This window comes from Etheostoma spectabile, chromosome 22, assembly GCF_008692095.1.
Source record: "Etheostoma spectabile isolate EspeVRDwgs_2016 chromosome 22, UIUC_Espe_1.0, whole genome shotgun sequence".
Classification (NCBI taxonomy): domain Eukaryota; kingdom Metazoa; phylum Chordata; class Actinopteri; order Perciformes; family Percidae; genus Etheostoma; species Etheostoma spectabile.
Window position 1 is genome coordinate 7,651,716 of NC_045754.1, and position 11,640 is coordinate 7,663,355.

An 11,640-nucleotide genomic window follows, 5' to 3' on the forward strand; every position below is an offset into this window, starting at 1 on the left:
TTTTCCCCCACACACAATCCAAGCATGTCCATGAATAACAGTGTATGCAGTTACCTTTGGGCACATTATGCAATGAATAATTAATAAAAATATTATAGAAACAAACAGACTTCTTATTCACAGAGAAATAGAAAAATGAAGTTTTCACGAACACTGCATGTTAAAGACTTTGTAATGTACTCACCGGTACCGTTTCCTTTTATTTCTGCTGTGGTTTCTTTTAACCATTTGTTCATATCAGTGTTTTCACTGAAACCAAACAACCACACATTATAGGACGAGATTAAGTTTTTGGTTTGATAATTTGAGTTTCATAGAATGCTGTACGCAGCAGAATCATGGGTAGTTTTTCCTGATGGCCATCTTAGCTGCTGTTAACTTTGCAAATCCCTAACCCAGTCATGTACATATTTAGCAGTTATCTTTTATTTAATCGCCCTTGATGATCTACTGCAGGCACATAAGAGATCATACAGTGGTATCACATTTATTATCTGTGGTTGTCTTTATTACTCTCTGTCAGGGTCTGTGCCAACAAAACCTTTGTTGTAGCGGTTTAAAATGACTAACTAGGTGCATTAGAGTAATATCATTTAAACAGTGTTTCATTTAATTTAAATGCCTGTAGTCACTTTATTTTTGCCAAATGAGGTAACACCATTCCATTGAGCTTATGGCCCAATAATAAAAGCTTTATTCTTGCTTGCATTTGCAGTATTACGGGCTATGTGTCTGTAGTGACATTCCCTTGTAAAATATATCACAAAGAAAATTCATGAAATTACAATACTGCTTTGCCATTATATGGTGCCGATTGCTTGCCTTTTCCAATGTAAATAAGTCCAAAAATGTGTTTCTTTGCATACAATTAATTGAAATAAGAAGCATGTGCAAGTAGGAACAAAGACTAAAGGATGGAGTGCAACACTGGGTTTAATGCCAGGAAATACAGGTACAGAAAAAGATTCGCAACATGGAAGTGTAGTCTTTGGACTGACTCAAGTTTTTCTTTTTATTCCACAATTTTATTCAAATATCCACTACTATGCTGATATAAAAATGAATAGAAAACTATTGAAGTTTGTGGTAATTTCTTTAAATAAGAATCTTCACACAAACAACATACTTTATTTTATATAGTTAGTATTTTCTTAATTAGAAGTAGTCATGTCCAAAATACAAATACTCTTTTGGTATCAAAAACAAACAAGAAGTAGAAGAAAAAATGTAACTGTAGGAAAACTCATGTTAAAGATAATGTTATGTAGCATTATTATCTTGGTTGGCTGTATTTGTGACACATATTGCAAAGAAACCCTGTAAGACTTTCATTGTAAATTCAGGTTGCCTCAATCCCACTCTATCGACAGCATCCGACAGCTCAAATCCCACAACTTCTGTGCAACGTCGTCGTCCTTACCGGCAGCTGAGCAGTTGGCAGGAGCACAGTCGCTGTAAACAAAGCATTAGATGAGCCACGTAAAATTTGGATATATTTTTCTCTTTCATACATTCAGTGTGGTTCTCCGTGTTTTAATGCACAATGAGTGTATGGTTGAGTTCCTCTCCAGCTGCTCGACATGTATTCCATCAAATAGCAAATAACAGATTGTAAATGCATTCTAATCTAGAAGCCAACTATTGTGTCCTGTAAAAGTCTTGTATATGCAATATGTATGTATACACACACACAAAGGTATCTACATAAGAGTGACATGACACTCTCATGAACATGCCATAAACATAAACAAGTCATAACGCTTCTTTTAGTAAATGTCATTCAATTTTTCATGACAGGTCATAGTTAGGGTTCATGTGTCATATTGTCATGACAATGCATGTGTTCATGTCACGCTTATGTACATACCTTCAAGTAAAGTGTTTCAATTTTTTATTTTTTTTCCCCAGGCTGCTTAACTTTGTTTAAAGAAATTATTCTTTAATGGACAATTGTTGTTTCGGCAAAGTGATTACAAAAAGACTAAAATGTGTGGAACCACTGTAAGCCATAACTTATTCGCTGCCAATTATCTCCTTGCCCTCCAGAATGTTAAAATATGTGTTTATCTACATGTAAAAATAAATGTTTAGCTGCATGTAAAAACAAAGTGTACCTGTAGTATCCACCACTCTCTGTCGCCAGGGACGGCTCCACTGCGCAGTAAATGCTCGTCTGAGCGCCCTGGGAAGAGTTTTTGGTGAAAGGGCTGACCATCTTCATGACAATCTGTTGAGGGCCGCTCAGATGACGCCATAAGTCTGTCTGGACGACTCCAGGATGGAGAGAATATGTCATCACACCTGTGCCTGAAAGACAAGTTGATTCTATGATTACTGTAACTGTACATTAGGATTAAAAAAAATAAAATAAAAAATCTTACAATGGCTTTATGACAGAGATAAGGGCATATTACACACCTTCTAGTTTCTTAGCGAGGGAGCGAGTGAAGAGAATATTGGCTAGCTTGCTCTGAGCGTAGGCTGCCCTCTTGTCGTAACTCTTCTCGCTGTTGATGTCCTCCAGATTGATGGAGCCCCAGGAGTGAGCCATGGAGGACACCGTGACAATCCTGGCTGGTGCCGATTTCTTTATCAGGTCAAGCAACAAATATGTCAACAGGAAGTGACCTGGAAAACAATGAAATGACATTCAAGTTCAATTCAGAGCTTGAGAAATTAGAAAAATGATATTGTCTCACAATTATAGCAAAAGAAATATTTACGATCTATTTACGGTCTTTGTTGACCAAGTTTGAGACTTTATTTTGTTGTTCATTTGACTTAAGTCATTTTGGAGGTATGTAGTATGTGGTGCTGTTGAATTTTATTGTGTTATGCAGAGAGGTGTTTCAAGTATTTAGTTTACCCTCACTGATAAGCAGATATTATTAAAAACATTGTTAAAACCCTTTTACAGCACTAACTAGTTGGGTTAGGATCTACAGTATGAGCTTGTCAAATGCTAGATTGTGTGAACATACTGTATGTGTACATTTTCAGGTTTTTGTAAAAACAGACACTCTGCAGTCATTGTGGTAGGTAAATATCAGCTTGTGAAAAGAAACAAGAACTTAAAACTACTCTGCTAATTGAGAGACAATAGAATATTTCTGAATATTGCTTTCTAAACTATCAAAATTCAGTTAGAAACTTGTGAGATAGGTGATCGACAGGTGGCAACAAATTGGCCGGACTAATGGGATGTGGAAAAACTAAGATGGGGAATTTGTATTGCTAAGGTTACTGTATGTCCAAATAGATCTTTTTTTTTTTTTTTTTTTTTTTTTAACTCATATCTACCCCTTCCTTACAACTTCAACCTATTCCTAACTATACCCTACTATAACGTTTGACTGACTGTGTGAGAAAAAAATTAAAATAGCAGGCCAGTAATGCCGTCCAAGACAAACTACCGTTTCATGGATTTTAAGTGAATAGAAGGTTAATAAAACTGTATATAAAACTTGGCAGGGACAAATATTTTCCAATGACAGCTTCATAAACCATACTTTTTCCTAGGGACTTTAACCCCAAACACTTGGGGATTGAGCCCTAAAAATGTCACGACCAATAAATGTTGGCCTATTTCTCTAATAAGGTAATATATAGGGCTATATACCGTTTATGTCATGCACCGGTGCCCTCTATATTACTTATTAGAGAAATAGGTACCAACAATGGAGAAACGCCATTAGTAAGAACACAAGTTGCTAAGTGTAGGGAGAAAAAAAAGACACATCTGCCTCCTAGTGGACATTACAGGTACTGTTGAATGCCCTGATGCCTCCCAGCTGGAGACATGGCTGGTACAGTGTGTGCACTAAAATAAAACCTCAGAGGTTAAGTACTTTACTGATGTTGGCAGTCCAACATGGCAAAAAAAAAAAAAAATTAAAAAGTATCTGAAGACATTCCTCTTAAAATAGGATTTAAATAGATTCTATAGGGACAGGACATCATATTACTAACAATGTAAGGGTCAAATCAGACAGGTGCTGTATTAAGTCCAGGACAGTCCATTCTGGACTCACATTTTTAACTTCTTTTCTCATGACGCAGGTAAGACATAGCTGTATTTACCAAAGTGATTGACACCAATCTGCATCTCAAAGCCATCTGCTGTTTTCCCAAAAGGACAAACCATCACACCAGCATTGTTGATAAGGATGTTGAGCCTTGACTCTCCTGTACAAAAAGGACATCAAGAAGTTAATTGTTCAGCTCTGTGAAGTCTCACCATTTGTAAATATTTCTAAGGAATAAATTAGTTAACCTTTGTTGATGGCTTCAGCAAATTCTTTAATCGACTTGCTATCTGCCAAGTCCAGTTTCATGCAAACAACATTTTCGTTGCCTGAGTTTTCAATGACTTCTTTCAAAGCAGCCTGTGCTTTCTCCATGTCCCTGCACGCCATGATGACCTTTGCCCCTAAAGAGAATATACAGAAGTGAGATACAACAGCAGAAACAAGGTCTGTATAAAGCTACTTAATCATGCCATATGCTGTAATATTGGTGAAGAACACCCCCTAGAGACGAAATATGTGTACTGTATTTCATAAAAGTTTTCAACCTGGACAAAAAGAAATGACACTTGAAGGTACCTTTGTTCATGAGAAGATGGACCTCTAGTCCTTGATTTAGAATAATAATTTAAACACTGATGTGCAATGGTCTACTTACCCTGCTTCCAAGTTGTCAATGTAGGTGTTGAATAAAGTTCAACCACAAGGTGACCCTTTTATGATTTATTTTATTTTATTTTTTTTGCTTTGGCCTCTCTTTGAGAGTGTATGTGTATGGTATTGCTTAAATTGCCTGCAATGTTTAATGTGGGCAATAAAGTTAAAAAAAAAAGAAATTATCAAGATGACCCATTTAAAAAGTAAACACAACTCAATTTACTTTGTTTTAACAAAGTTCAGCTTAAAATGTATAACTAAAACTCCCAATATGTGATGTTGCACCAATGTACTGTGTGAAGCAGCTGCATGAAAAATGAATAGTTTGCTAAAATTATTTTAAGCAGCTCCAGAATTCACTCCCTAAATAGCATCACCACATTTGTTTATCATATGTATATTCATCTTCAGCCGCGGGAAACTCCAGTTATTGGTCAAATTTCAGTAAAATGTATGGCGTTGCACCAAAGTCATGGTGATTGGTTGAATTTGTGTGAATTGGCGCGATCATGGAACCCTGGAGATACAGCTTTGTTTTTTTTTTAATACATAAACATTATATGTGTGTGTTTAATGACTTGGACATTCAGCCGTATCCGTATTCAGCCACATAGAGGCTACAAATGCAGCGGGGAGGATTTGGAGCCTTCAGAACTTGAGCTGTCAAAATCAAACACCGACTGGTGGTGCCTTCAAATTGCCCTTTGATGCCAACAGAAACTGTATCTCTTTGCTGTAATGAATGTCAGCGTGGTCATTTTTTGCCATGTATTTGCTGGATACTCTGGCTCTCACAGGCTGTGTGTGCGTGTTTACTTGGACAGAGGTGGGCTGAAGACCTTCAGGATCCTAAAGATAAACTGGAAAAAAACGTGACTAAAGAAGAGAGCTTAGCCATTTCTGGCTTAGCCATCAGAAGGAAAACTTACTTTGTCAGTCAATACACATGTAGCACACAACTGACTACATATACCGATCAGTACTGATTGGACATCTACATTAAAAGTGGTGAATTTTCCCTTTAAGCTTCACAGAAACTGACTAGAAAATATAAAAAGAGGAGACTTTGGTGTTTTAAAGCATTAGTTCAGATTCACCAAAGTCGCACAATAACAAACTAACCCATCACAGCAGTGGTAGATTCCTATGTTCTGCGAGGTAAAATTACTGTTTTTTGTCAAAGGAGTCTGGTGGCTCTTTTGAGGCGGTGAAAATAATTTTAAATATAGCATACACAAACTTTTTGAGGTCGTCCCACTTTTAGGTGCCTAAAATACATTTAGCTGCTGCCCTCATCCACACTGCCTGTTTCTCCAAACTGGGAGCGTAATGGCAACCATCCATACGCAACACATTGACTATGGATAAGGACCTCATACAACCCCACTTCAAAATATCCAAACCATCTCTTTAATTGGGCGCTTCTATAACTGGACATAAAATATGAAATATTACAAGTTAATTTTCTGTAGAGCCTAATATGTGACTTTGGGTTACTTTAGGGGAAATATATTTTGTACTTGAAATACTTTTTTTTTAAAGACAAAATTAAACACTGATGCATTTGAGAAATTATTTTGTTAGAAGAACGTTTTTTTTCTATTCTCCCTTATGAGATAAAATAAGAATTTATGTGGTATCTGATGGTACATTATCCCCACCATACAAAATTGTCAAATGAAACCCAACCCAATTTGAAACGGGTGAAACCAGTAATAGGCTTTACATGACAAAGCAAAAAAAGAATAAGAAGAATGTCCTTTAAAGTTGATGTGGGGATCAGTGTCTGACGCACCTCTCTTGGCCAAGTCAATGGCTGTCTCTTTGCCAATCCCAGTGTTGGCTCCAGTGATGACCACAGTTTTGTCATTTAGCCTTTCAGCAGAGGACCAGGCAGGCCGAAAGAAATTTCTGACATATTGAGAAATCATTGTTACCCAACTGTAAGTGACTCAACCAGCAAAATGGGTGCGATATGACAAAGCAAACACACTTTGTACAAACAATTTCAACTGTTTTTTTTTCTCAACTAAGTCAACTATCACTTGTATTCACTATTTTATTTAGAAATTAAGTCAAAATGTTACAAATTAGCTAGTAGCTAGTTGACCAATTTAGCATTACTAAAACTAACGTTGTTTAGACAGTTGGAGTCACGTTATTTTCACGAATTTAAGGAGTCCTCACCTTAAAGCCTGCATCTCGCTTTACTACAGCAGCTAGGTGAGTGGCTGGGTTAACACTTAACGAATACAACTGAAAACAAATCTTCAATCTCACATTCAACCGCACCGAAATCCCACAAACTTCTTATGTTGGTTGAAATTGGCAATGCGGAACTGTCATTTATTAGTTATGTTTGATTTGCTGAGATTTAAGCCAATCGGCTGCGACTCGGTCGCTCCTGGACAATACTGATTGGTTAAACTTGAAGTTTAAGGCTTGTCCTTGGTGGTGTGTTCGATAACGAGCACGAGCTGCGCCGGATGGGTGGGGAGCAAAGTCAACAGTAACTGTAGAAACAAAAATTATTTCTTTATTTGTTTAAAAATAAAACTTTTAATCTTTTATTATATTATTATTATTATTATTATTATTATTATTATTATTATTATTATTTTATTATATAATACAATAATTATTAATAATAAAACACACATTTAGTTTTTACTTATTTGTTTGATTTACTTTAAACTGTGATCATTTTTAGTAATAATTAAGTAGCCTACTATCTGATTAACAGCAAAGTAAAAAACCTACTAGAGTATAGAACAACTGAATAATTTGGAGAAAAAAAATACAAATTTAGCAGGGCGTTTTGTTTTATATTTATATTTTAATAATGCCAAAGAAATAACCAATACTAACTAATAACCATTCTGGTCCTTCATTCTGTTGTCTGTAAAAAAAAAAATACATCATGATACAACGTATTAGTGCATTAACCTCAATGTATCGTATCCAATAAATCAGGAAGCTGAAAAAGAGACAGAGCAGGGACCCCGTACTGATATTGTATACTGGGCCTACAATAATGTGTAGGGAGGCCTAAGGCCTTAACACATAGGTTTTATGGTGCATATGTTAAACATGCATGTGGCACACCTGTTTGTATGTGTGGATGCCTACCGTAGTGCCTAGATTACCTATAGGCCAGTAAGCCTATCATCAATGGTCAGTCAATTTTTTAGGCTGAATTATTTTTCCTAATGTCATGTTGGATTCATGTTAATGTATTTATTTTCAGACATTTTACTGAACAGTTAATTTGGCGGCCGCCCTGCAGTAAATCTGAGGACCCCCTAGGGGTCCTGGACCCCCTGTTGAATATCTTTGCAGTAAATTATGATTGGACAATTGTATCGCGTCCATAAAAGAAGCTCAGTAAAAAGCAAACAAACATCTAAAACACCAACAAAAGAGAGAAACCCCACTTGCTCTCTAGATGGAAACATCCCAGTATTCCTCCCTCCAGCAGGTGGCAGCCAATGATCACCTCACCACCAATCAGCTGAGGGAGCCTGTCTGAGTTGGGTTACTGTGTTATGTCTATTGAAAGATTAACAGGTTGGTATTTGGGTAAATCGTGTCCTTGGCTGAGATTTCACTCTGCTGGCAAATAATTTGCTGTAAACGGTAATGCCCTATCAAAGTTCACCAAAACTCCGTGAATGGTTCATTCATATGTTACAGACACCATCACAACAGGAGTTGGAATTACATGGTGGACAGAAGGTCATTAGAACAGGAAACACTGTCCCGGTTATCAGCTGATTGTGCGTAAGCAAACATTTCCTTCCCCTTCTCTCTGGGAGATTAGTCAGCAAAGGAGTGTATGGGTAAATTATATGTGTGGGGGTGCATGAAAAATCCAGATAAAGGCGTGTCGTTGTAATTGGATTCACACTGATTGGAAAACACCCAGGAGTTCAAATCAAGTTTCTGTGCACTTATCCTGATTGTATCCTCCGGATCCTCCACCTCCCCTCTTTCTCTTCCTTTTTTTTGTTTATTCAAGCAACAAGTGGTGGTAAGTTTAACAGGAAGTGGTTGTAAGTGGTTGTTTTACTGTGACTGTTAGTGCCACCATTCATTTCAACCCAAACCGGCCCATCAGACACCTACCAAGAGCCTGGTTCTGTCCGAGGTTTCTTCCTAAGAGGGAGTTTTACCTCGCCACTGTTGAGTTGCTCTGGAGGGATCTACAAGACATGTTGGGTCCTTGTAAAGTATGTGGTCTAGTGGGGTCTAGACTTACTCTATCTGTGTCTCAAGATAACTCTTGTTATGAATTGATGCTATAAACAAAATGAATTGTTTATTAATTTCTCAAATACTGTACTTTTCAACAACATGACTTATTGTGATAGACAATCAGTAAATCATCATGTTGTGTAACAGACATTAAAGAAAAATACACATTTAGGTGAAAATTTGACCATCTAGGAAGATTTTTTTTGTTTGACACTATAATGTGTTGACCCTTATATGTTTTCTATGTTGATGGACTACTGTTTTGTCATCAGTTGCAAAATAAACATTAGACATAACAGTTTACCTAAGCTATTACTGGCGCCGCATAAGCAGCTTCCCAGCATGCAAAGACAATGGAGAGGCAAGAGGATGCACTGAATAAACGATGAGAACAATCCATTAGCTATAATGGGACTAGTAACTTCATTTTGGCAGATGTGGAGAAAGAGGATGCAGGTTTGTATTCTTATACAGAGGGGAGAAAACACAAATAAACAAGTGGTTAGCCAACAAATGTAATTTTGTAAAAACTCCATCATTAATATTGCATATCAACTATGAATGGCTTTTCTCTTGTAAAATTCAACGACATAGCATAATAATGAAGAATAAATAAATACATTTACATACATTTAAAGCAATTCAATGGAAAATAAATGCAACATGTATTTAAATTAAACTTCAAAACAAAGGTACAGAATGGGTTTTCAGGAAAATAATAAGACGCATTACACACAGATAAAAGATAGAAACAGATAATTCTCAAGAAATCTTTTAATACACTGGTTTTCCCATAGAAAAAGATAATCATCTTGTTCAAATTACTTCTAAAGTTTTTTTTTAAATTAGTTTTACACTTTTTACACAATGAGTCACAAACATATATTATTACAATTGATTGACAAACCGTACAAATACTGCGTGAAATACTGACGCTTGGGCAGTGGCTGTCAGTGTCAGATACAACGCCTGAATACGACGTAGCATCAAGGGCGACAACGGTAGGGGTGGTTGGGATGGGTCAAACAACACAGGACTTTCACCCAGGAGACAGGGGACACATTACAATACTTTATGAAGTTGATTTTCCTTTTTAGTTGTACTATTCTTAGGTGTTACATTGTGATACTGCCATTGTGTTATTGCTGTTGAGTTATATGTTAGGTAATAAAAAGAACTCTTTTTTCTTGGGTTGGGGGGGCATCATAAAGGAGTTTTGCTTAGGCCACCAAACTGGCTAACTGCGGCACTGCCTGCGTGGATGAATGTAGATGGCTATATTTGAAAGCAAACAGAATCTCAATCACCAACGTTGAAGAAATGCTTGTACAGTACAACCGAGATTTTCCTGAACGTTGCAGTGAGAAAAGTGAGTTATCCGTTGAAGATAAACAGTTTTTTTAAGAAAGCCTCTGACTCTGCTACATTGAAGAACGGACACTACTATCTCCAACTCCCTTTCCGAAAGGACAATGTTAGAATAGCCACTACAATAAACAAACACCAGAAAAATTCATCCACCCAACCCTCTTGCTGCTTTGGAATGAATACACTATTATCATATGACTATGCATTACATAGACTTTAACTATTCCAACAATAAAATAAAGACTTTAGATAACAGCTTGAGAAAGGCCATTTCATAGTACAGATTTAAGGAAGAGATTTTCTAAAGACAGATTTACACTCAGTAAATATGCTGAAAAGTTCACAATAAACATTGGAAATACTTATTTAGAGATTGACTTTTGATGTTTCAAACTATCAAACTCCTTTTCTTACCATTGAAAACAGGTCAGTAGCAAAGCTTAAAGAGCAGCCCCACTGTTTACATCATAATGATATCTTTCCAAGTTCACTTCCCTCACTGCCAGCCTGCCCTGACACAGACACACAGGCGGCCAGCAGTCTGGCTTGTACAGTGACCTCTCATCTACAAAATAAATTCTCACATCGCTCTCAAATGATCAAAAGCTGCGGGACCTGTTACACATCTCCAAGCGTCTTCACCTCCTGTTTTACCTTTACTGTACCAGACAAAAAAACAACACTGGTTCATCCATCACTCACAGTCAGTCTAGTCTGGCTCTTTGTGCACCCGTCATGCTTCTGTGTTTTGTTTCTCACCCTCTTAGCCTCCCTCACCTCTTTGAGTGGTTGCATAACATGAACGGTGCCATTCATTCTCTCACACTGTTCCTCTTTACTGATCCAATTTTCGATGTGAAATGGCTTTTCAACTCCTGCACAGTTTCTCCGAAATAGAAATCTATATCTTCATAATGACAGTTTAAAAAAAACAACAACCAGATGACAGACTCCAACTCAACGCTGCACCGTCGACTGAAACACACAGCAGCACTTAGCTCTGCCACATGAGTTCCCTTCATTAAGGGAAATAATGTTTTTTTCTCACCAGTTTTGATTTTCTCTGGAGAAATCTGCACAAATATACAAAAACTGGAAGGATACTTAAAGGTTGTCCAGTTTGATGCAGTCCAGAGTTGATTTATGAGTGTTTCCTCCTTTGCGTATCCAAACCACATAAATTAAACAAGGTTTATGTTGCATAACAGATCCCCTTATGGTTTTTATTGGTGTTTGTGTTTGAGCTATCCAGAAAACTAAAACTCCCCTTGTAATTTTGAGTCTTAAACATTACAGATTGCATAGTTTATCTCAAACCCATAGACTGTAAAAAGTA

The 11,640-nt window shown here is 36.9% G+C and overlaps 1 protein-coding gene across 2 annotated transcripts; it reads right to left on the reverse strand.

Annotated features, from left to right (window-relative positions):
* Positions 1–915: 915 nt before the first annotated feature.
* Positions 916–7,126, reverse strand: rdh12l (retinol dehydrogenase 12, like). Of its 2 annotated transcripts, XM_032503788.1 has the most exons (7): positions 6,870–7,126; positions 6,478–6,593; positions 4,274–4,429; positions 4,081–4,185; positions 2,419–2,628; positions 2,115–2,307; positions 1,279–1,452 (listed from the first exon to the last, which is right to left on the reverse strand). In XM_032503788.1, the coding sequence occupies exons 1-7, from the start codon at positions 6,881–6,883 to the stop codon at positions 1,350–1,352; spliced, it is 897 nt and encodes a 298-aa protein (XP_032359679.1). In that variant the 5' UTR covers positions 6,884–7,126; the 3' UTR covers positions 1,279–1,349. The 2 variants fall into 2 exon arrangements, with proteins under 2 accessions (XP_032359678.1, XP_032359679.1); XM_032503787.1 differs by lacking the exon at positions 6,870–7,126 and having other exon boundaries at positions 916–1,452; positions 6,478–6,613.
* Between the last annotated feature and the right edge of the window lie 4,514 nt (positions 7,127–11,640).

What these genes read in the sequence shown, in the direction of transcription:
- rdh12l (XM_032503787.1), bottom strand. Translation starts at nt 6,613, where the DNA reads ATGATTTCTCAATATGTCAGAAATTTCTTTCGGCCTGCCTGGTCCTCT. An exon ending in CCTCGCTAAGAAACTAGAAG is followed by an intron (nt 2,308 to 2,418) that starts GTGTGTAATATG and finishes CTTGTCTTTCAG; the next exon opens with GCACAGGTGTGATGACATAT. An exon ending in GAGAGTGGTGGATACTACAG is followed by an intron (nt 1,453 to 2,114) that starts GTACACTTTGTT and finishes CTTTGTTTACAG; the next exon opens with CGACTGTGCTCCTGCCAACT.